The 26257-nt window shown below is 39.2% G+C and overlaps 1 protein-coding gene across 8 annotated transcripts in view; it reads left to right on the plus strand.

Annotated features, from left to right (window-relative positions):
* Positions 1 to 26257, plus strand: part of AKT3 (AKT serine/threonine kinase 3) — a 186434-nt gene that overhangs the window by 92215 nt on the left and 67962 nt on the right. For all 8 annotated transcript variants that reach the window (XR_006413700.1, XM_044419601.1, XM_044419584.1 and 5 more), the window contains exons 3-4: positions 7844 to 7969; positions 22530 to 22641. Coding sequence is in view for 7 of the 8 variants with exons in the window: in XM_044419601.1 (XP_044275536.1) it covers positions 7844 to 7969; positions 22530 to 22641 (238 nt within the window). In the remaining variant the exon portion in view is untranslated. The remainder of the gene's footprint in view (positions 1 to 7843; positions 7970 to 22529; positions 22642 to 26257) is intronic.

The following is a 26257-nucleotide window of genomic DNA, read 5'->3' on the forward strand; positions in this document are numbered from 1 at the left end:
CAGAGCAGCTACATGATCCACCCCATGCACCTTTGCAAGGCACTATTGCTTGGACATCAGGGCCAGACAAGATTGCTCCTTTGGTCCAACCGTCCTCTGTTCAGCCCTCCAGTGATGACACCGTCCCACCTCTGGGTGTGATAAGCTTACTAGTCACCCATAATGTGTGATGCACAGAGGCCATGATGAAGAAAGGCAGGTTTCTTACCTGTAATGCACAGATAACCACTCGAAGAATGACAGTTACAAGTAAGCAACCTGCCTATATCAGTCCTCCCAAGTTTTTCTGACAGTCTAGGACTATTGATAAATCAAAGGAAGAGATAAAGTGAATGAATGCAACATAAAGGTGATTTCTGTAACAGTTGCAGTACTTCTTACTCAAGAACTTCAAAGTAAAAAACTGTTATATGAACCTTCCAAAAACTTCCTTTTACAAGTGAGATAGTGTATTTGGATATGCCAATTCCTCAGTTTGTTCAGAGGATGGTAACTGCATAATTTTGAGGTTATATTCCAAAAGATAATAGAATAATAGTTTGTTGACTCCTGCTTGTTATTCTTTTTATAAATTGGATAGATACTGCTTCTTTTCCAGTTCAGAGGAATAATTAAAGTATTACCAATTTCAGTGAAAAGGCTTGCTAAAATTGAGGGCCACCAGAAAGCATTCAGTTTGAATATCTCAGGAGGTATCAGTTATTTCTCTGGGGCTTTCCCAAAGGTCAGATAACAGATCAATTGTCAGCACATTAGAACTAAAATTGAAGGGAAGGGAAGGGAAGGGAAGGGAAGGAAGGGAAAGGAAAGGAAAGGAAGGGAAGGGAAGGGAAGGGAAGGGAAGGGAAGGGAAGGGAAGGGAAGGGAAGGGAAAGGAAGGGAAGGGAATCACAGTGAAGGTAAGTCCAGTTTAGGGAGTTCACATTGTAACCAGCTTCTGGGTACTCCTAAAACCATCTTTTGACTGAAATATGTGCATCTGGAAAATAGTGATTTAGCTGTGTCCCAGGAGATACCTGTTCTCAAAATTTCCTTTAAAAAAATTACACTGAGGTCTAACTCTTTTCATTGATCTTTGTAATAAGAAAGTTTTTAGCCTTCAGAAGCAAATCATATTGAGAGCAAAACCGAATCATTTGAAAGGAGAAATCAGATCTTTGTTTCCTAAGTTTATTCTGGAGTTCTCTTAAGGTTTGATGCCTAAAGCTGGACTCCCGATCAAACCAGCTCTTCCTTATATAACCCTTCTGATTTTGACCCATCAGTATCAAATGGGAATTGAGTACAGAAATAATTTTTAAAAAATATGTCCAATTGTGGTAATTCTGTAAGATGCCTCTATTGAAAATGTAACAAAATTATGGTCTTTATTGACATTAATATGGCATTTCAGATAAGGTTTAACAAGAGGATAGCCACCAGAATTATAACAGTGAGGTCAGAATGAAAGGCAAATGATCAATATCAGAATTATTTTGTGTAGCAAAGGATCTATTTTGTACATGAGGAGAAAAGACATGAATCCCAGAAAATAATAAAACTTGCCCCTTTTGAACTTAGAAAAGTAGAGAATTCATGTAATAGTGATAAAATGACCTTAATGTTTTTTCCCTGTATTTAATGATTAAGATAACTGAAGAGAAGATCAGGAAATTATTTTTTTCAGTTTATTTAGAATGGTTTCAGAAATACATTAAGCCTTTAGTGTTACAGAATGAGAAGCAGAGAGGAGGTCTTTTCCTCTAGTATTAGGGTGGCTCCTCATTATTATTATTATTATTATTATTATTATTTTATTTATTATTTATTTTATTTTATTTATAACATTTCTATGCCGCACCCATTGCCGAAGCCTCGGGGCGGCTCACAAGGAAAACAAATAAAGCATAGAACAATATTAAAAATTTGGAGTTCTCGGCGATAATATAAAACCATAGAATAAAACACCGATTAACAATTAAAATATTATTTAAATAAAAAGGTCTTGGCCTGCCGCCGAAAAACAAATAATGACGGCACCAGGCAGACCTCTCTGGGGAGCGCATTCCATAGGTGGGGTGCCACCGCAGAGAAGGCCCTCCTCCGAGTACTCACCTTCCTAATATCCCTCACAGAGGGCTCCCGGAGAAGGGCCTCCCCCACCGATCTCATATATTTTGACTATATAAATGATAGTAATATATGAAGTTGGATTATTTATTCAGTCTTCATATTAAATTAAATTATTGGACTGTTCCACTGACGCATCCTCCACCTCCTCCTAATCATTACAAATTAACACTTAAATTCATTTTGAAATATCATCTGTATTTTATTTTCTATATTTAGGGCTGCATACAAGATTGTTGTAAAATAAGACTTCTGTGTTGTCTCTTCCCATTGTGGTCAATTACTTTATTTTTAAAAAGAATAGATTGAAAAAGACTTCTCTAATACAACATGAATTAGTTTTTATTTGATACGTGCTTCTATAATAGCTTTAAGTGGTTTGACTAGAATGCTATATGAAATATTCAGTTTTGTGGTACAGTGTACAAAATTAGAGACTTTTCCCTAAATGTAATAAGAAGAATTAGAGAAAGAATGTTGTTTCAGTTGAAAAGGGTGTAAATGGAGGCCAAAATAATAATTTAGCTTACATTTAACACAGCAGGAAGTCAGATCGAAAATAATCCTTTAAAGCAAAAGTACTACTACATTAACAGCTCCTGAGATGCAGTTCTTTAAATTGTCACAAAGTACATTTCCCCTATGTTTTAATTTATGCATTTCTGTGAGTTTTCTTTTCATATGTGAACGTATGACCTTGCCAATTTTTTTTTCTTTTGTGGTATATGATTGTTGACAATATTTGTTCGATAATCCCAGTGGCTTCTGCAGTTAGTTGGGCTTGAAAACCAAGAGCACAATTTTAAATAAAGTTGGAGTAATACTATGGATATTTTCAATATAATTCTGAACTTCTTTTTAAACAGTAATCTGGTTCACATGTAACAACAAACTATGAGTTGTTTAACCAATAACTAGAATATTGTTAACTCTGGATTGTTTAACTCCTAGAGTTCTATGTTTCTGGTTTGTTAATTCCAAGCAGAAGTGACGCTGGATAGGAGGAGAGGAGAATATGCACATATTCTGGTCACAGGGTTAAAAATCCCTATTGTATCTGGAATTGGGCAAGTGGAAATTTGTGGGAGTATGACACAGACTGGGCTCTTCCTGCTTCCCACTGTAATGGACCCACTCTGCCTGGAGGTGGAAAAGCTAACATGAACTGAGGCTCTACTGAGGAAAAACCCTTTAAGACATTAGTTTAGGAGAGGGATTTCCTGAAAAGGGTTGATGGTAGGCCCAGTGGGATTTGTTGTCAATGTTTTCAGAGTTTCCTCACATGTTATCCCCTATTTAAGACCCTAGAATGAGTTGATGGGCTAAGCACTGGGCAGGAGGAAGGTCCCATGTCCACTGAATTTGAATATGACCCTCTGTGTTGTGGACACCAAAAGGAATCAGCCTATGTCCATCTGATGTATTAACTTGAATACTGAAGCTTTTATTTGATGTCAGTGATATGTTCCAGTACTTGTTTTTCCACAGAAAAAAATCAATTTTGTAAGTTCATTACTGATTGGTAACTACTAAAATGTTCCATTATATAAGTTCAGAAGTAATGGATGCCAGTTGCAAATCCATTTTTAATTAAGTTTTTTATTATTTTATTTTAAACTTTTATATACTGTCTCATCACCGGCACCTCGGGACAGTTCACAATAACAACAATAAAATAAGATAAAAAATAAAAGTAAAAGTAGCCCAGCATCCAATATTAAATGTAAAACCACAGATTAACATAAATTAACAATTAGAATAGTGGGAAAATAAAAAGGTTCTCACCTGGCGCCAAAAGGAAAGAAGTTATATCATTGGTATAACTTCATTGTCAGTTATATCATTGATTTTGGCTCAAGTGAGATAGTACACCTGGTGTTTCTCCCGGTCAGCTTGACATACATATTTTTCCATCCCTCACAGTAGGGAGTCTCCCAAAACTAGCACTTTTCTCTTACTGTTGCAAGCTTGGATAACATGTCTTATGTTTGGTTCATTATTGATGCAAACTTGTGTTGTGTCTCTCCTGTTTTGTTGTCCTTTGGTTTGGATTTTGTTGTCCTTTGGTCTCCTGTTCGGTTGTTCTTCAGTGTTTCTCAGTATATTTAGCAGTTCTGTAGACAGTCGTTCTTGCATCTCTTTCTTGAGTATCTGGAACCTGTTCAAGATTTTCATCATTTCCTCATTTATAGTGTGTCTTCTAGTCCTTCTGCTGGTGACGGCCATTCTTTTCCCATGGTGTTTTCATGCCTTTAAGTTTTCCCATCGAGTTCTCAGCCTTAGATTGATTTTTCCCTCCAGTATCCTATGGGGGTTGTCAGTTCAAGGGTGGTTTGTCATAGCTCAAGTGTCCTCAGGTTTTCTTCTAGGAGGGCAAGTTGCTTGCATTTGTTGCATTTGCATTGGTGTCAGTGAGAAGAACAAACATCTCACAGTCATTACAGCTCACCACTAGGATTAAATGGAGCCTGATACACCATATACTATTCATAGGGACAATACTCCTGCCCTCCATGATAAGAGCTGGTTGTCCAACCCACACAGAGGGAGATTGCTAGTCAGATCCAGCAGCCCAAAAAGAGACTGGAGACAGAAAAAGGCCACATTGATTAGTGTGGCTGACCAGTCTCGACTACCCTTGATAGTTTGATGGACACCTTTCCACCTATCTTCCCACTTGGGACCTGCTTGAAAGGTGGGTCTTTTCCGTAGTGGAGACAAGATAACTGAATAAAAACTGACACACAAACCTGCACTGCGGAGGTAACATAGCAAGGCAGGATACACAGCAAGGCAAGATACAGCAGGAACCAAATGTAGCAAGATTCAGGCAATGTGCAAGAGAACCACTCCAAAGCCAACCCATGTTGCTGAGGTGAGACAACAATGTAGGATACAAATAGCAAGGTAGGAAACAGGTCAGGCAAGATACAGGTATTGCAGCAAACAAGAAAACCTCTGTTGCTGATGCCTGTTCTGGAGGGAACAGCTTGTTCTTATATAGCCCTTCTTCCAGGGCTACCAGCTGGCCCTCATCATGAGGTTGAGAGCTCCAGCAGGGCCTGGGACCCATCTGTGAATACGAATATGGGCTTCTGCTTGTGATCATCAGGTGAAGCCCTAGCACAGACTAGATCCTGGTCAGTAGACACCACAGTACCACCAGTAGTGACATCATTCCTATGAATAATAAAGTTTGTCCTGTCATTGTTCATACCACAAACACAGCAGTTGTTATCTGTGGTATTGTTCATTTGCCCAGAGCATTGTGGGCGTTGTGCAACCTAACCCACATTTCTTCCCTAGTTGCCCAGTAGTCAGTGATACATGACTATCAATTGTACCTTGAGTGCCCATTTTTGGCTTTGGATTGGTCTGCTTGCAGTGCATGTTGCTAGGTTAACAATACCATAGCTGACTGGCTGAGCTGGAATTATTCTATTTCCTGTAAGTCAGAAGTGGACAGGCCATTCCTTGCAGAGGTACTTTACCTTTCAGTGTATGGTGGAGTTGGTCTTGATTACTCATGTAGGCAATGCGATTTGACTGAATTACTGCAGCAGATCAGGAGTAGATGAGATGCATGTTGCCTGTGTTTTTGGTGGTCAGGAACACTGTTTTTTCTTTTCCCACCCATCTCACTCATAACAAAAGTTCTTGCGAAGATAGTAATGGATGAGATGGATTTTAGACCTCTTTAGAAAATTGTTTTAACACTTAGCCCCTGAATGCTGTGGCCCTTTTCACACTGTTATCGTAGTTGTTTTAATGTATTAGTATGTTAATAAGTTTTAAATGTGTTTTATTATGTTTTAATATGTGTAATATATTGTAAGCCACCCAAGGCCTCAGCAGTTATAGGTAGCCTATAAATATGCATAAATAAATAGATTTCATCTTGTGGTGGTTGAGGCAGCATTGGTTTGCTCTCCTTTTTCAACTTTTTCATGGGAAATGCCATTGTTTTCCATTGATGACAAATCTCATAACACTGAGGCAAAATGTAGCATGCAGACTTAAACATGCTATGTCTGATAGTCTGGAGGTTAATGATTTCTGTCTCTTTGGTCCCTGACATAATTAAACACATTCTGGAGGCTGCTCAGAAACTTATACGTGAGACATTCTTATGCCTGTTAGTGGGCATCTCTTTGTTTTCACATGTCTCTGACCTTATTCAGTTCCAATTGTTTAATATGTTTTGCAGTTTATGTTGTCTGTTTATGGTAGACAACAGAAACATTATACTAATGGCTTAAAACTTTCTTCACTGAGCGTGTATGTGTTACCCTCTGCCTCTCATAATATAGTAATTTTTTGAAAAGTTATTTTTATTTTTTTCATGCCCACTAGTTCAGCAGTTTCTTTGGGGTGTACAAAATCCCACTCCTTCAAGTACAGTTCTCAGTACCTGCTTTGAGTTTGTCAGTTGTTCTGCAGATCTAGACTGTTACGTTATTAGAACCACTGGTGATGTCAAATCTATGTCTTGTGTCTTATAAAACTGTCTTTCTGGTGGCTATTACATCAGCCCACTGTTCCACAAAATTGTCTTTGGTGTGTACAGATCCACCTTATATGACATTCCATTGGGACAAGATGGTCCTCTGCCTTAACATTGCATTCCTACCTATAGATATGTTTGAATTTCATTTGGATCAAATCAACATACCTTCAGTTTTCTTCCTTATTATTATACTTTGCTTGAATCTATCCTTCATAACCTGGACATTTGAACGCTTTCTGTAAATTGAGGACTGAGCCCTTTCCTCAGTCCCATTACTTACTTGCCATAGTGGCAAGCTGCAAGGACTCCTGGTATTTTTTCAGAGATTATTTATCCAGGTGATCCACATTATTAAGTTGGCATATGAAGTGGTTTGCCTTGACATTTCTGGTCTAGTCTGAGCTCATTCAATTCATGCTGCTGCTAAATTGGTGGTGTTTGGGAAAGGAATATTAGTTCCTTCCTGATCTCATCCATTAGCCTTCTTCAGCTATTTCCAGCTTGATGTGGAAGCCAGAGCAGACCGCTCCTTCAGCTATCTAGTTCTGGCAACAGTCTTACAGTAGGACAAAACCACCATCAGTAATTTACTTTACTGTTCCCCCATATATGTGATACACATACACCATGGAGAAGAAAGATAGGATTGTTACCTATAACTGTAGTTCTTTGAATGGTGGTGGTCTGTGCAACTGACATTCATCCCCAGTTCAATATCAGTGTTAATACCAGTGCTGGTGTGGAGCCTTGGCTTGGTTCTGAGGATGTAACAGGAAGTATAAAGGAACTGAGAAATAGATGGGAGCTCAACTTGGGACATATACTCTGGAACTGTGTGGGAGGGTCTCAACCAAATTTCCTTAACTGTCAAGTTTCTCATGAGACTGGCTGTGCATCCCTAGGTGTGAATGCACAGATGATCACTGCAAGAACTACAGTTACAGATAAGCAATACAGGGTTTTTATATATGTCAACTCTAGTTTTTTCTCTTAGAATTTAAAAGTAGAGAAGCATGATAAAGTTATCAACTTTTTATTAATGCCTGTTCCTTAATTCACAGATAATAATAATAATGTTTATCTCTATTCCAGGAAAAGCTTTCTTCTATTGATTTCTGTAGATCAAGCATGTTAAACACAATGCAGACTATGTGTCTGATCAGTTGGCAACTTTACTTCAAGCAAATGTTGAGATACTTTTTATATTAATCATGTTTTCTTATATAGGGGAATATATAAAGAACTGGAGACCAAGATACTTCCTATTGAAGACAGATGGCTCATTTATAGGATATAAGGAGAAGCCTCAAGATGTGGATCTACCATATCCTCTTAACAACTTTTCAGTAGCAAGTAAGTACCTTCAGTAACCACTTGAAGTTGATTTTGATTACTCACCAGATTAATAGTAGACTGGACAATCTTTTGTAATACATATATTGTATATGTTGACTTCTTAAAATTTTACAAAATTCTTTTACAGCCAACTAGGCCTGGAAAAATTCATGCTGCCCCTAAAAGTTGTTGTAGGTTATGAACTGAAATACTATAAACACAGCTCCTATAATTTGAAGTTTTAACTTGGGGCAATAATGTTGCAGTATATCTCACTCTTCTTTAGGTGTATAACTTGTTGAATGCAGTTACATTTAAGTAACATGTGTTAAATTAGTTGTAAGACTGCAGTTCTGTTGCAAGTTCCATTGTTCCTTAATTCACAGACAATAATAATAATGTTTATCTCTATTCCAGGAAAAGCTTGCTTCTATTGATTTCTGTAGCTCAATCATGTTAAACACAATGCAGACTATGTGTCTGATCAGTTGGCAACTTTACTTCAAGCAACCGAATTTTGAATAATAATGGAAAAGATTAGGCTGCAATCCTAAAACACTTACTAATTCACTGTGTAGTTTTTGGATTTTCAGATGCCATTAAAAAAACTATGACATTAACCCTGTTTGGATGTAACAGTGACATTTGATGTGAATTCATGTATTAATTTATGCATTTCTTGTTGGGCTAACTTGGGGTTGTTTAACCCACAAATAACTCCAGGTACCTTTTTTTGGATTTCATGGAAACAGCCTAAAAATGCCACATTAGTACATTGTTTCAGGAACCAGAAGCAGCCCACTCACAGCATATATCCTTATAATTCATAAGTAAATTAACCCAAGAGTTGCTGCCAGGCTGTTATGTCCAAGCAGATCCAATGCTGTTAGTGATGAAGCTGTTAGTGCCTGGTCTCCATTCTTGTTCCATTTCTTTCACCAATAAAACTTCCTTTTTCTTGTTCCTGAACTCATGAAATATATGAAAGCAATTAAGACTTGGACCAGATGTATTACAGTGGAAAGAGGCATTCTAGTATGCCTTAGTACCCAGCTGTAAACCCAGTTCCACCATAATAGTGCAATAATGTTGAATGGAGTTTTGAAATATAGCAGTTTCATCAGGCTGAATGAAGTGGGATATTAGTAACTCATGCATTATCTAGCTTAGTGAACACTTGCTATTAGGGACATGCAAAAAATCTGTCAAAATCCCTGTGCTTGGCTCCTTGGACTCCAATCCTTTTTGCAGTGGCTCAGCATCCAAGTTCCTGGCTAATTCACCCAGCATTCACAGGGCGCTTGCCAGGAGTGAAGCTCCATGCACTGCACAAGTCAGACTTCTCAAACAGCATCTCTTTTCAACAGTAGCAAGCAGGGACAAAGGATGGTTTTCAGGAAGGATGCCTGGTGCACTCACTTGCAGCACCTCTTTTCCATATCCTGCAGCTGCTCCTGGGGGGGGGGGGGTTGCCAGTTGCACAACTGTATGTATTTGCTTAAAGCATTTGCTCTTCTTGGCTCAGGTTGCTTTGCAAAACTGGGCACACCTCTCCAGGGAGCACATTCCATAATCTGGGCGCCACTGCAGAGAAGGCCCTGCTCTGGGTAGATGTTCTTTTTATCTCCTTTAAAGAGTGCTCCCAGAGCAGAGCCTCTCCCGCAGATCTTAATGCTGCTTTCTACAGGCCGAGGCGAGGGATGGGGCTGTGGCCGGCCGTGTGGGGCGCCTTCCACCCTTCCCTGCCGTGGGGGGAAGAAGCATGGCGGCTGCTCAACGGTGGCAGTGGCTTGCCCTGAGAAGACTGCGGTGGAAGTGCTGTGGCTCCACTCCCACTCCACCTTGGCCCGTCTGCCCCGGGCTTGGCAAAGTGGCCTCAGCTTGGCCCGCAGCCCAGGGACATGGCTCATATTTTTGTGGTTAAAAAAAAAAAAAGAAAGTGGATTAACTTTATTACATTGAACGTTACGGGGAAATTTGATTATATTTTTCTTGATTTTTTTTGATATTTTTTTTTCTTGATATTTTTTGATTATATATTTTACCTTCTATCTTTTTTTAGTGTCTTCATCTCTCTTTTCCGTTTGTATTCCTGCTTGGTATTCCCACTCTGCATTCAGAGCCAATGCATGCGTGGAATAGGGGGAAGAACCAGTGCGTGCGCAGTTCACGCTGGCAAGACCAGCACAGCAGCAGGAGCTAGCCAGAGCTAGCAGAGAGAGCTGGCGCACGTGCAGTTGAAGGGAGCTGTTACAGTTTGGCGTGTTTGCCGGCTCTCTGCTAGTCTCTGAAACTGAAAGTGTTTCAGAGTACGCCTGTGCCAGCTTACAGCTTTCGGACTCGTTTGGAGATTGGTTTTCCCAAACAAGTCCGAAAGCTCTGAGATGGACTGGGTAAATGACCTTGGTGGGCTGTGTCTGGCTCATCTGCTGTAGTTTGAAGACCTCTGGTTTAGGGAGTATTTCAACTGTCCCAATCAATCTACCAGTGCAGCCCTCAGTGCCCATTGTGATGAGTTTGAGAGCCACTTTGAACAGAAAATCATGCTGATTCAAACTCTGCTATTGATTGCATTATCTTATATTGTTCTGTGGGATCAGTTTCATCCTTTGGAGTTTGAGGATGTGGCTCCACATGTTCTTGCATACAAGACTTTTGCATCTGTATAACCATCAAATGCCTTCTTGACCCCTGCCCTTCTTGGCTTCTTATGCTTAGCAATGGAGACTGACCAGATGAGTCAGGGAAGTAATCAGTGCATCATTATTATGTAATGCTACAGTCCCTATTGCTTTGAAGGAAGCATTGGTGTCTACTTGTCCAGTCACAAATGTTCCCTTCCTAGTTAAGTTGCTCAAGAGAGAGGTGGCATGTCAGCTGCAGGCTCTCTTGAATGCCTCATACAGCTTGGAACTTCAAACCCTACTGGAATGCTTCTCTGGAAGTCAATCCATCTGGCCACTACGATCAGCATCTGCTGTCTTTCTCTTACTGTCACCTTCCTCTGACTGTGCAATAATAAAAATGGATACAAAAATACAGATACAATAAAGCACAGTGAAAAATTCTAATATATAAAATTTAAGAACCTTGAAGTCTTTAAAACAATTTCAGTAAAAATTATAAGTGATTAAGACAACCGATATATCCCATCATGTGTCATTAGAAGCCAGAAAGCACCATCATGGTTATCTTTTTAATGTCAGGTTAAAACTGCCATGTGGTATAGAAATAAAATTAGTAATAATAATCTTTTAGGATGAATATATATTTCACCACTGTCATCTTTAATCATGAGCTCAAATCTTACTGGTGTGTTTAGCATTCTCCAAATATGTCTATTTAAGCAAGCTAAAACCAATATGCTGTGCAAGAATATTGATTAACTCATATTTAACATGTTAAATATGAGCTTAACATGATGTTTCCTGATAAGTGTATTTGAAGGAGTAGCACAATAAATTACAAGTTTTTTCAGCCTGTCACTTAAAGGTATTAGTTGTTCCTTTCTAAATTTATTTTTATTAGAAACATGAGTGATAATATGACCCCTATCAAGGTTTAGTACCCCCACTCAGTGGAGTATGAGTTAGCTGTACCCTCATTATTTCAAAATAATTTCATAACTCACTGATTTTTGAAAGGTTCATTTATTTGATAAAGAAATATGAAACCGCAAAAGACTGGTAGACCTTGGCCAGGTAATTTTAAATTGCAAATCCAAAGAAACTGGAGCATGATCTGATATTACCAATGCTTCATGCTTAATTTGGCATAGCAAGCATGTGGGAAACAAAAGTGATCACAGATTTTGTGGACAGGCAATTTTAATTGGATGATTTGATGATGTCTGATTTGGATGCATAATTCTTCAAGGGTAACCGAACTATAATTATAGTTAATTCAACTATAATAGGATTGAATTGTGAGTCTTAGCATTGCTGGCTTCTTAAGGGCTCTCCCCTCTTCCAGTCAAATGGGTAAATACTGTATCAAGTGGTTTGGTGAACTATTCATGAAACATAGTTGGAAAGTCATTGTTAAGCCCAGTGCAGGACAATTACTTTCTCATTGTGTTTTCTAACTACAATAAAAACTGACTGTAGTGGGCTGTTGAACTGAAAATGAAAGACATTTATGGATTCAAATGTCTACCCTTTTAAATCTAGTCAAAGTATCTCTCCCATCCAGGCTATTGTTAACTGTTGTGTCTCTGTTTCCATTAGGTGCATTTCTAGTAGAAAAGTCATATTGGTACCATATTCCGTTAATTTGGAAAGCACTTTCTTCTGTTTATTGGGGGTCTGCAGGACCTTGACATTTTAAGAAGTCATTTTAAAACATGAAATAATAGCAGATATATTGGTTGCCCAAATATGAGATGGATCGACTCCATAAAGGAAGCCACCACTTTGAATTTACAGGAGCTATACAGGGTTGTGAAGGACAGGACATTTGGAGTACATGCATTCATAGAGTTGCCATAAAGTGGGGATAATATATTAAAACATAACATAATTATAATAAAAATATCAGTTGTTTTCTGATACCTGCTTTACTCATACAAATCTTGCCCTTACTAAAGGATACCTGTTTCCAAATAACCAGAGAATAAGCCATAGCTACAATGCATTTCAAACCACCTCTATAGTGCCTTCCAGCTTTACATTGAAGAAAAACACTATGAATGGAAAAGAACCAATAAATGGAAACAGAGCTAAACAAACAAACAAACAAATATCTGACTCAATCACAAAATAAAACTGTTAATCTTGTAACGGGGTAATTGCACTGTCTGCCCAAACTAGGCCTTACTCTGTCAATTATTTCACTAGGTGTTAAGACCAGAAACTAGAAACTAATAAAGCAGAAGAAAAAAGCAAAGAGAAGTTAATACAAAACAAAGAAAAAGAATTTCAAGAAGCACAGAAGTTTCTCTAGATCAACTATGTATTCTGTGGTCAAATGCCCTTATTAGAGACTTCTTTTAAATAATCTGGATATACCATAATTTTATGTTGCCTGAGCACCAGTGGAGCTGCCCCACATGCTTGAAGGCACAGTTAAGAGAGCCTCTAATTATCACTTAACAATGGCAGGGTCTTACTCTGTCCACTTGCATAAATCAGAAATATAGTAGGCATATTCTATATCAAAATGAGAATCTTGTGAGAATTTCAAAATCACCCATAGAGCCTAATTCATAAATTTCATGAGTGATACTTTTGGGGACTGCTTATGCAAATGAAACACTCTTGTGATTAGTACTTTGCTTGGAAGCCTCCAAAAGTAAAACACAAGCCAAGAATATATTGTGAAAAGTGGACATTGCAGATTCATGTGTGATGTTATTTTCCAGATTTGCAACTTTTGTTTTATTGTTTTTCATTATCTTATGCTGGCCATCAGTAGAGTCCACATATCCCTGTGGGGTTTATTTACTCCTAAAGTTGCCTCAGTTTCTTGTTGCGATAACTATTGATATATTGTTCAGTAAAGTGACAATTTCATCTTCACTCCCCCCTTCACCTTGTCTTACACATCTTGGTGACAGCAGCTTAAGAGATGGGAGTCTAGTACCTTTCTTAGTTTTAATGGCAGCCAGCATTGCCCAAACAAATACATCTTGTAATAGCAAATTTCAGAGTTTCATTATGTGCCGTGTGAAGAAGTACTTCCTCTATTCTGAATCTCTCACCATTCAGCTTCACTGGATGGATGACCTCAGGTTTAATATCATGAAGGAATGAGAAGACTACCTCCTTCGGCTTTTGCTACACAATGTCCCTTTCAATGTTAGTTCTCATCTTTTCTCCCTAAAATAGTGATCAAATATTCTCCTCATGGGGAAACTGCTTCTTCATCATTTTGCTTTGCTTTTTCTCTTTTTTCCTGTTCAATAAACATTTAGCCTGAAAAATATTAAAACACAATTAAGTGAAACTATATTTTCTGGGTAGATCAGTAAGATTGTATAATGTTCAGGAGATGCATGGGTCTGGGGTTTATGATTGGCAAACCACAAAAAAAGCTCCATATAAGATTTTAGAATTTAACAACCTTCATTTGGTGGGTGAACTTTCCCATTAATAAATGATCCTGAATTCCCTGTAACCAAGCTTTGATAGATAAGTTTGCTCAACATTTCCATTGGGTTTGAAAAAACACAGAATGGCTCCTTTATCATCAACAAGCCTCAAAATTAAAAAGAAAAAGAAAGAAATTCAAACTGGAAAGGCATAAATCTGAAATTTGACAGACTTTGAAATTATAATTAAAAATCAGACCATCTCCTAGGACATATTTATAATCAAATGCTTAAATATGATACTCACTCATGCATATACTGAATCTCAGTATCATATTTAAGCAATATGCAGAGACAAAATATGCATGAAGAGCTGGATGCAGAATCTTTAAGAAGAAATATCAGCTCACCAATGTGAAATCTTACAGACGATGGACATAAAATTTACCTCATGTGAAACACTAAGAGAAGATTGGTGTAAGATTATTTCCAGTGGTTTATTGCCCTGAAAGATATACAGAAAATGGACAAGAATTATAATGGAAAATGTTGGAAATGCAAAGAGATGGATGGGGCATTTTATTATATGTGATGAACATGTGACAAAATAAACAGAAGCAGATGCATGTGAGATGCCAAAAATACTTAAAATTGACTTTCCAATGAATGCCAAGAGTATTGTCCCAGAGACTATACCAAAGATTATGTCACAATTATACAAATATATGATAACACTGGCAAGTGAAAAGCCAAAGATTGCTTAGCTGTTGAAGACTGGAAAAACAAGCTAACCGAGTATCCAACAATGGTGAAGCTAACTAGATACGTCACCAGAAGACCAGCTGAAGAATTTACTCAAAGATGGAAAATTTACTTTTATCAATTTAAATAATGGCTAAAGAAAATATGATGTATACAAATGTTTGTGATTTCTTTGGCACCAAAGCATTGTCAAGATCTATAACCAACTGTATTGGCTACATAGAGATATGACTGAGAATTGAATAGATAGGATGGGAGAATGGTTGATAAAAAATTTTGTTTATTGCTAATGTGCTTAAATAAGGAGTTGCTTTTAAATCCTTAGACTGACCCTTGACTACTTTTCTTTTTTCTTATTATATACTCCTTTTCCCTCTAATGTATTTCCTGAAAACAAGTTAAAAAATCCTCCCAGAAAACCCCCATTTCCATTGTGTTTTGCTGCTACTGAAGAATATAATGTGCTGTAGATATATCCTTTGAAAAATACCTAGAAATATTAAGTACTGGAGTCTTGGTTTTGTTTATGGTCATGTGCTAATTTCTTTAAACACTTTGTTCCAAAACTGCTCTACCACAGAACATCATCACATGTGTGTAAGTGTAATAGTTCTATGATATTTCATTCAAAATTTCAAGCTTTGAAGATGATTTATGCCTTAATAGGGACAAAGTGCCACCAAGGAAGGAAATTGGAAATAATTTCCTTTGCCCTTGCATTTACTACCTTTACTGAGCCACAACAACTTTATTTATTTACTTAGTTTGGACAGTTTACAACAATTCACAGAATGCAGTAAAATGCAGTACAGAATACAAATGCAAATTTTAAAAATAATCACAATTCACTACAAAAATTTGAATTTAATCCCATTAAACAGCCAAAACAACGAGAACATGTTGCAGCTGTGGCAAATGAAAGCATAGTAAAAGCCACTCCATTCACTACCTGCCTATATTTAATATCTGTATCAGTCAAACCAGCACTTCAAATAAATAATATTTGGAGAAATTGAGGAGATGACAAAATAAAGGAAAATGGAACAAAAGCAAGGGTTGGTTCCTCTTCAGAAGCAGAAGATTGGCATGATTTATCAGACCTCCTCAAACAAATATGGAAGAGATACCAGGTGTGATAAGATGAAGGGACTGAATGGTGGGAAAGCTTAATTGCCCAACAAATCCAATGTAGATATGGAATTTTTTTTAGAACAATTAAGGGAAGACTTACAAACAGATTTGGAAAGAATTCTGATATCACTAAAAGAAACATTGGTAAAAATCAACGTAAGTATTAAAGTAAGGAAAACAGGAAGCCTTGGATTTGGCTGCAGACCAAGAAGTTAAGTTTATAAGATGCAGAAAAAAATAAACTTAGATAAATTGATGGAGCAAGAACATTGTGATTGACATCTCTATATATAAGAGGCTTCAAGGAGGAGGAAGGCAGGGAGGATTTAAAAGATAAAGTGGTGAAATGGATTCAAGATCTTTGCCCATATTTAAGAATCATAGCACAGAACCTGGAAAGAATTTAAAGAGTAGATCCTAAACAAATAGATGGGGGCCATCAGAGAGATACTGGTGCAAAGTTCGCTTCATGTGAAATTAACAACTTACTATGCATTGAGTAATGGAAGATCTGCAGTATGAAAGAGATAAAGTGGAAATTCTCTAGGACTTGGCAGTTGAAACTATCAGAAAATGCATATAGTGGAAGTTATATACAGAGGCTCTCAGAAATCAAGAATAGAATATGTGTGGGGATTCCCCTGTAAACTGTTAGGCTCATTAGCAAACATCTATTACTACAGAATAACTGCCATATCTGCAAAGATAGGTGGCCTGAGACTGATCCAAAAAATGGAAGAAAGGGAAAAAAGCTCAGGAGATAAGAAAGCAACTGCGATCAGAAAAATGAAGAATGGAGAAGAAAATATTGAAATAGTGAATTTGATTCTATAACTCCTTTGCTTGCTTCAAGGATACTATTCTGTCTTTGTTTGTTTATTTAAAACATTTTTATACTGCTCTTATTAGCCTAACAGCTTTCTGGATGGTTTACAGGATTAAAATATAACATTAATTCAACAATTTACAGTAATAATCCATAAATATATTCAGCAATAACAATAAAAGTAAAATATAAAAACAAGTAGCTAAAGCAATATAATTAAATAATTCACAGAGCTATAATAAAATATAAACTAGCAATTAAATTTCCAACAATTAAAATACTGTGAGATAAAAAAGTTCTAGACTGGCACGTAAAAGTGTGAAGGGTTGGCCCCAAGTGCACCTCTCAGGGGAGCTGGTTCTGACAGGAGGGCTCTGCCGCCTCAGCCAGGTGGTAATTCAGGGAAAACCAGGCACCAAGGCCTCAGGAGGTTTGATAGTGATGGGAATGCAAAGAGCCCCAAATTACTTCCAAGGATAGAGTCATTCATACACTCCCAAGGCCTAAAGGGTATATGATACTCACTTGGGAATGTCATTCCATGAGTCATCTGTTTGATCTAAATGGATAAAAGCAAGGAGCTGGGGACAGATCAGTTTTTCTTTTGGAGGAGAGTTTCCCTGTTGCTAGTGGAGGCTCTGCCAAGAAACACTACAAGAAGACAACGTTGGGTATTGTATTAGTGGTAGAAATAGCTAGTGTTATTATTTTCAGTCTGAAGAGGCCAACTGGGTGTCTTGGGGGAAGCCAAACAGTGTGGGACCAGTGGAATTGCTGCTCTCCAATTCCTTGTTCCCTTCCCTACCCTTGTTGTAATGTGTGTTGTGTATTGTAGCATTTTAAGACCATCCATCCCTTTATTGTATAGTTCTTTTAATAAATCTGTTTTTCCCCAAGCTTGACTTGTCATTTGCTGAATCCAGTGTCTGGCTCTGGGATTTTGGGTTCCAGGGAAGCGGGGTGGGCAAGTGCACCCTGCCAGCTGTTGGGAGGTGGGGACTCAGAGATGGCTGGTCATTACAGATATGGACTCGTTTTTTGGGAAATCTTAGGACTGTTTATAGGGGAGGAGGTGCTTAGGGAGGGGGAAATTCATCCTCAGGAGCAAGGACTTTTGGCCTCTTATGGAGTCCACAATGAGACAGGGTTTTGCAGAAAGATGAGGCATGTTGGCTTTGTCAGGTGTTGGGCAAGGAGGGAAAGGGGACTGAGGGGAAGAGGGGAGGGAATACAGACAAGCTGTTTCTTTTTTTCATGGTTGCAATTTAATCAGTTGCTGTTTCCTAATAGTCCATATTTGAATAACTACTTAAGTAATTGGCTGGAGAGGATTAGGGATATAAATTGTAAATTTAATGTATGGTACAATGGGTGATATATAACCTCTTTTAATACAAATAGTCTTGGATTACCACCTAACAGTATGGAATAAATGTGGATTGTACATAAATTGGGTGCTGATGTGTTATTGCTGCAGGAGACCCATCACAGAAAACAGGTATACTGTATATTAAGAGAAAAATACAGTGGAACATCAAAATCAAGGGGGAAAGCTGTAATTTTTATGAAGAGTTTTAGATTTGTAGATCAATTAACTGGTCTAGATAGAAGGTATATAATAATAAAAGGTAAATTAGAAAAAAGAGTATTAATCTTTGGGTCTTATTATGCACTTTTATTTATACAAGAGCTCTTGGTTAAGGTTGGGCAATTTGCATGGACAGGAATTAATTTTGGGAACAGTGCTAATTGTATTTTGAATATAAAAACGTGTACAACTGAAGACCTAAGAATTCAAAGATTATTGACAAAAAGAAGAGTGAATGGAAGTCCCTGCATCATAGACATAGTCATTTTTTCCTTAACTCAGCATCACAACAGAGCCAGACTGCTAGGTTTCAGGGTGGGCAGTATAGCAGCAACAGCTGTCCTAAAGCATCCCTGCTATCCTGTTGGTTGCACTTTGGAGCACCTTTTCTAGCTCTAAACTATGTGTTTTGGAGTAGGATGTGAGGAACCCTACATGATTTTCCAAGTAAAGTGTTGTTCTGCAGATTTGTTGTTCTGCAGATTGGGGTGTTACAGAAAAGAACATTATCAATGGAAGGCTTTGCTAGAATGCTGTTGGGGAAGTGTCAGTTTTGTATATGGACCATCTTATAGCTTGGATGCTTCTCTACTGATTTTGAATTTGGACTATGCTGTAGGTCGACCATGGAGCTGTGCAGCAACCCATTTTGTCTTACCTGTCTTACCATCCTATGGCAGATGGCATAAATGTGGCAGTTGCAAGCTTCAAGATGTGTAAAGTTTTTAGTAATTGCATCACTAATAGACAAGTATGTACTCAATTACAATTGAAGATATGAAGAGGAACAACTAATAGAAATAAAAGAATAAAATAAGAATGTTTCAGTTAACTTTTTAATATTTTTAAACTTTTTCGTTTAAGACAGGTGGTTCCAAACCCAAAAGTTAGACACATACTCCCTTAAATGCTTACTTGGGAAAAAACACATTGTATGTTATATATTTAATTTGAGTTTACTTCCTAGTATACATGATTTTACTTTTAGTGAATCTTCAAGTTTTTCTCTTTAATTTGCATTTATTTAACAATGAGGCATTTTGTGGAATGCAAAATACTTATGCAAACTACAATAAATGCAAAAGGGGGAATCTCATTCCACTAGTCTACCCCACCATTTGTCGAGCTCTTTATGACAAGTGTCCCCAACTATTTGGGAAACTGTTGTGCACACAACCACAACAGTTCAGTGGACTGATGATTTGGCATCAACTTTTTGTGTTTATGGATCTTAACCTGTATCTTACTCATCTTACTTATTCTGTGTCTTACTTTTGTTCTGTGTTTATTGGATTCTACAACATTTCCTTAATAAAAGATTACCCAACCTTTCCCTAACCTAGCCAATTACTGTTGGTGCAATACAGCTAATACTTCTTTTAAATCTATGTTTTGGTGGCAACCAGTAGTTTCTTGAGGAGGAGGTTATTACTCAGGTATATTCTGTACTGCAACAGTATTTAATACTAGCTGATGCTCATGTTCTTTAAAGTTATTTACTTGCCTCATAGAAATTAATAAACAGAAGGGGGAATGGATTTTGTGCACTCATTTGACACTTAAACATTACAACATTGGAAGGATGCAGTGTACAGAGCAGGGGTCCTCTAAATACTAAATATAGTATTTTGCATAATGCAGCTGATGACTGCAACTGGCATTACAAAGAATGAAGCAAAAATACTAAGGATAAATACTGTTAATGCCACTCTTAATATATGAAGCAAGTCAGCCCAGAATAATTCTCACAATATACAATGGCTGTATTTGGATGCAGAGCTAATGACTACCATATTTTAGTGCAACCTTTCCAAAACTGGTACTGTTCAGATGAGTTGGACTACAACTTCCATTGGCCATGCTGATTGGGCATGATGGTAATTATAGTCCTCGCAGCCGTGAGAGGCCAGAGAGGTGAGTGTGGGGTGGCTCCCCCAGCTGGGAGAGGGCCACAAGGAGGAAGGTAAGGGCTGCTTTTCAAGACGAGAGGAGGCAAGAAATGGGGTTGCGGCTGGCTGAGTAGGGTGCCTTCCTCCTCTCTCTGCCGCGGGGGGAAGCATGGCAGCTGCTTGATGGTGGCAGCTTGCTCAGAGAAGGCCGCGGCGGAGGCGTGGGAGCTGCGGCCCCACCTCAGCCTGTCCACCTCTGGGCTCAGTGAGGTGGCCGTGGCTTGGCCCGCAGCCCAGGGACATGGCTCACATAATTAAAAAGAGATTTAAAAAGTTAGATTTTTCTTACCTTCAATCCTTTTTTAGTGTCTTCATCTGTCTCTCTTTCTTCTGCCCTCCTCTCTTCTGTTTCCTGCTCTGTATTTCCATTCTATATTTAGAGCCAACACATGCATGCAATGGGGAGGGGAGAAGAGCTGGCACACATGCAGTTGAAGGGAGCTGTTCCAATTTGGCACCTGTGCTGGCTCTCTGCTCAGTTGCAGAGAACACCTGCGCCGGCTCAGAGCTTTCGGGCTCTCTTGGAGATTGTTTTCTCTGAACAAGTCCAAAAGCTCTGAGGCAGACTGGGTAAATGACCACGGTGGGCTGTATCCGACCTGCAGGCTGTAGTTTGAGGACCCATGGTACAAAGGATCTTGCAAAGCTCTTGATTTTTGAAAAGATGGCACGCAGACATCAACTTCAAACGGATGCTTATTTGACTATACAGTTCACCTTTGTTGACATCTATGCATAGTTGTTAGAAAGTTTTATGCATGTCATTCAAATCCATGTATGTTTTTTAAAAAAGTTGAGGAAGTTAAAATAATCTTTTGGCATGCCTACAGCCATCATGTTGGAAAGCCCTCCATGGTCACCACTGGAGGCACCCATGAACACTTGCATTAGGGACCTCTGCCTTATAATTTTCATGGAGCTTTTGTTTATGAGCCATATTACTATGGGCTAATTTTTGAGTCCAGAGTCTGCTAACTGTACATTGTCAGTGAGAGAAAGAAGATACAAGGGCAGAGTATAGCTAATGGTACAAAGAGTCTTCTGAAGAAAGAACATGGCTCCTACTAAGGATAAAAAAAGATCACATTCTGCTTCATGCCATCACTGGCTCGAAGTGGTGGTGGTGGGGGAAGATTAGCATTTGTAACATGTATATGTATGGGTATATTTGTATCTGCAGTATTATTTGCATGCCTATATGCATGTTTGTGTATAAGAATTTAAGACTAATGTGTGTGCGTATTCATATGCACTCACAACAGTTGAACTGTTCTCTGAAAACATCCCATACCTTGACAAGAAATGTATAAAGTATGTATAATGTACAGATGTATAGGTTTTATCCAGTTATTTCTCTTTCCTGATGGAAGGTTCTTTGGTCTAGTGCATGGGTCCTCAAACTTTTTCAGTGGGGCCAGTTGAAAGTTGGTGGCAGCAGGCGCGCAGCGAGGTGGTGGCTTCCTCACTCGGAAATCATTTTCTCTAAGTGAGTCCAAAATGATCTCCAAGCGAACAAGCTGCTGCGTCGCTGCATGCGCAGCGAGGCAGCAGCAAGTGCATGTGTGAAAGGCAGACAGCGGCAGGCGTGGGGAATCCAATACCTCTGAGGTGGGCCGGATTCACCCCATGGGCCATAGTTTGAGGACCCATGGTTTAGTGGATGCTTTTGTGAGTGGAACATGAGGAGGAGAGGTAACCTTAATAAATTCTCCTATAGCTCACCGTGCTACTGCCATGGGTGTTTCAGAGTCTTCCAAGCCTGAGGAACACATGTAGGGGAATGGGTTGTGGCAATGGAATGGAGAAATTGTTTCTTTCTCTTTCATTAATAGAAGACTGTGCTTGATCGAAGTGCTGTTTCTCAGTGGAGGATCAGTAATGAATGTAATCATTTTTTTTAAACTTTGGAAATACTTGGTTGAAGAATATTTATCCCCCCCCACCTCCTCTCTCTCACACATACACTGAATACTAATTTCCAATAACATTTTTGTTTCAAATATTAAAGATAATTAATAGTTATAAAATAAATGCAACTTTAGGTTGCTAACAGTCAGCATGTACAGTGCAATCCTATGAATATCTACTCATGTCTACTTTGGCCGATTGTTTTCAGTAGGACTTGTTAATAGGTAATTAAGGATAGCATTGCAGTTCTCAGTGTATATGTGAAACTACTAATGTTACATATAGCTATAAATGTTGGTGGATATATAGAGTATATGTAATTTGAACAAATTTAGTTTATTTTCTCATAGTATAAAAGCGACATGCTAAATATATTATTTTTCTAGAATGCCAGCTAATGAAAACAGAGAGACCAAAACCAAACACATTTATTATCCGATGTCTTCAGTGGACCACTGTGATAGAAAGGACATTTCACGTAGATACACCAGAAGAACGGTGAGTGTGTGTTTATCATGTTATACAGAGTAAATTCTATAAGGGAACTGTTCCTTGCATCTTACTGCATTAAGTTGAAAATACATTTTTACATTTTGTGTACATTCATTTAAAACTTTACTAATAAATTTGCATCAAGTATTCCTAAATGCATACCCAGTATTTTTAGGGCGTGTTAAGTCTGCCTTAGAATATTTGCATTGTAGGAGATATAATTATAGCTTGCATATAAAAAATTCTGATTGATATTATGAACTTTTAACAGATATTGAACACATTAACTTTCAAGAACATATAGGAGAGATAGTTGGTGTCAATGCTGTTGTGATTGTGATTTATTTTAATATATTAATGGTGAAGTCTGTTATATGAAGTAAATATTACTGCAACATTGTTATTTGAATTCAATGTGACCTCCAGTTGCTAAAATGTGCATGGATTTTGTGGTTTTATTTGTATTCATAAGTGTTTTTACAATTCAATTCTACATTTATTACCTGGAAGTAAATACTACTTAAAAGCAATTATATTTACCTTCAGATAATATATAATATCAGGACGTTGGTCAGTACAGATTAGTTCTTCATTGTGGTCTCTGTGCATCACACATTATGGGTGCTGTGCCTGCACAGTGACTTTTGCTGGGAAGATTTCATAGCTTTAACGGTTTTTGGAGGGAACTCTGTGCCCTCCCCTTGTAGTATAAATGGTTGGAGTGCCCACCCTTTCCTCAGTCTTCTTGCAACCACCGTTTGCTGTGCCTTGGGCCTTTGTTGCTCTTTCTGTGTACTTCTCAATCATACTCTCTTAAATCTTGTCTTTTTCTCTTAAATTCCACTTCTACAACTTTCAGCCTTTATCCCAGTTTGCCCCTTACCAAACCCCTACCCTTAATTTCTTGTTCTTCCCCACTTACCCCTTCTTCTCTTCCACAAACTGTCTCCGCTGTTTCTCTTTCTCTCTCTTCCTGAATGGCACAGTGGGTGACCTTCCGTAAGTGCTCTCAGTGTGGAGCCAAAATGTCTCCCATTGACCCTCATGATCTGTGTCTTCTCTACCTTGGAGAAGGGCACAGGACCGATAAATGCAGCTACTGCCAGTCGTTTACCAGGCAGGCTTGCAAAAATCATGAGAATAGGCTGCGAAAAATGTTATGGGACCAAGCACTGTTTGCCATGAAGCAGTTCTTGGCTGAGACCAGCTCTTCTGTGGCTTTGGGACCACCGAATTCCATCCCCACTCGCCCATCTGAAGAGGATCCTGTTGGCAAGGATGGAAAGCGCTCTTCAAATACTCCTTTCCATAAACATAAGGAGAAGAGGGAATATGTTGGGTCTGAGGAGTTATCGAAGCCTAAGCATCCTGAGAAGGACAAACCTGACAAATCCGAGCGCCGGCACAAAAAACATGACAAGGTGCCTCGCTCAGAGCCGACTGCTGCACCAGTCCAGGCTGGAACTCCAAGTCGCCAGTCAGTTATTCAGGTGACACTTCCATTGTCACCTCTGCAGATTACAACTTTGCTGCACTTCAGTCCTGATCCTTTGGCGAGAGCATTGATCACCGATGGGGAGATCAGTGAATTTCCTCCCCAGATGGGACAAGAACATCCACCTGCGAGATCATCCACTTCTATGCCTGTGGCCCAATCATCTCTGGAGGGATCTCCGAGGGCACCTCAACGCCTGTCGTCCTTCTTATGCCAGGCTTCTGCAACACAACCTTTGCAGTACTGGGTTCCTCTGCTGTACTGAGAATTCGACCGCAACTGCTTTGATCGGCCTTATCTGTGGAATTACTATCCCCCATATGGATATTACCCATGACCACCAATGAGTCCCCATCACTCCACCCCTCACTCGGTGTCAAGGGACGCTCCGTCAGCTTCTGCCACAGCACTCACCTGTGCACCAACGTCTCTTGATGGGTCCTCATCCAGTCCGCCTTACATCTCAGATTCAGACTCGGAGGATTCTCAACAAGCACCCACAATATTCCAAAACTGTTATTTCTACTAAAGGTCTTGAATCTCCTGGCAACTCCCAGGGCACCTTTTCTGAGCTATTCTCCCGGATGATCAAATTGCTAGAGATAGATGTCCAACCGAGAATAGATTCCAGTCAGGACAACTTTTATGGCATCATTCTTAAAGAGGATTCATCATCCATCGCGTTGCCTTTCATTACTACTCTTCGACAGTTGATGACTGATACTTGACAACTCCCGATCCACCCACATCCCATCTCCAGGTGTCTAGAAGGGATGTGTAAAGTTTGGGAACAAGATATCCTGTTCCTCCTTAAACACCCTCAGCCGAATTTGATAGTGATTGAATCTTCCCAGGGCAGACAAACCAAGGAACACCCAACTCCAGCTGACAAGGGGGGAAGAAAAATTGACATGATGTCTCGCTGCATCTAGGCCACAATGGACTTGGTCTTCGGATCTCCAACTACCATGGCCCATTATCACTTCCTTCTGTGGCAGAAGTTCAAGTCCCTCACTGCATTCCTCCTGGACCAGCAAAGGGAACTGACCAGCCTATTCATCAGGGAGGCAATGCAGTTTTCCAGACAACAGCTGAACATAGTGAGACATCATGTTGATTGTGACTCTAACGCTCTCATTGGTGCTATTGCACTTTATTGCCACGCCTGGCTGAGATCTGGCAATCTGCCACAGGAGACCGAACAGTGTGTTGAGAACATGCCATTTGACGGCTCCAGATTGTTCAATGTGAAGATGGATGACAAGCTCAAGAACATCCAAAAAGCTCATCTCACCGCACGTCGCATGGAAAATCCTTCCCAGCAGAGATGTAACCATGGAACAGATCCCAATACTGGTACCAGCCCTACCATCAACCATACTCTATGGGACGTCAACAGTATGGCCAAAGACAGCAATGGAAATGAAGGCAAAATGCGCCTCACCCAACAAACTGGGTGCTGACCAGAGTGAGATAAGCATCAACGCTGATGGGATGTGTGAACCATCCCTTTTGGGGACTGGCTGCAAAGCCAACTCCCCATCTGGGAGTCCATCACATCTGATAGGTGGGTTCTCACCATCATAGAGCATTGATATAAAATCAAGTTTGAGGCAGTGCCGCCTTCCAGCCCAATCTGGTATACAGCAGCCTCTCCAGCACTCCTGGAAGAAGTCACCAAGCTGCTTCATAAGGGATCGAGCCCTAAACTGGTTTCTACTCCAGGTACTTTATGGTACCAAAATGAGATGGCGCACTACACCCTATTCTAGACTGACGTGGAGTTAATAAATATAGCAAAATAAAAATATTCAGAATGACCACACTCCAAAATATACTCCCATTGCTCAGGAAAGAGGATTGGTTCGCATCCCTTGACTGGAAAGATGCCTACTTTCACATCAGCATCCATCCTACTCACAGGCGCCTCCTTTAGTTCCCTGTCGGTACCGATGCCTTTGAATATAACGTACTCCCCTTTGGGTTTGTTACCACTCCGAAAGTCTTCACCAAATGCTTGGCTCCCGTTTGTGCCCACCTCTGGCTTCAGGGCATCCACATCTATCCATACCTTGACGATTGGCTTATCATCTCCTCCTCCAGGGATGACCTTTGGCTTCCATCAAT

Source organism: Varanus komodoensis, unplaced genomic scaffold (genome assembly GCF_004798865.1).
Source record: "Varanus komodoensis strain SLA01 unplaced genomic scaffold, ASM479886v1 scaffold1, whole genome shotgun sequence".
Taxonomy (NCBI): domain Eukaryota; kingdom Metazoa; phylum Chordata; class Lepidosauria; order Squamata; family Varanidae; genus Varanus; species Varanus komodoensis.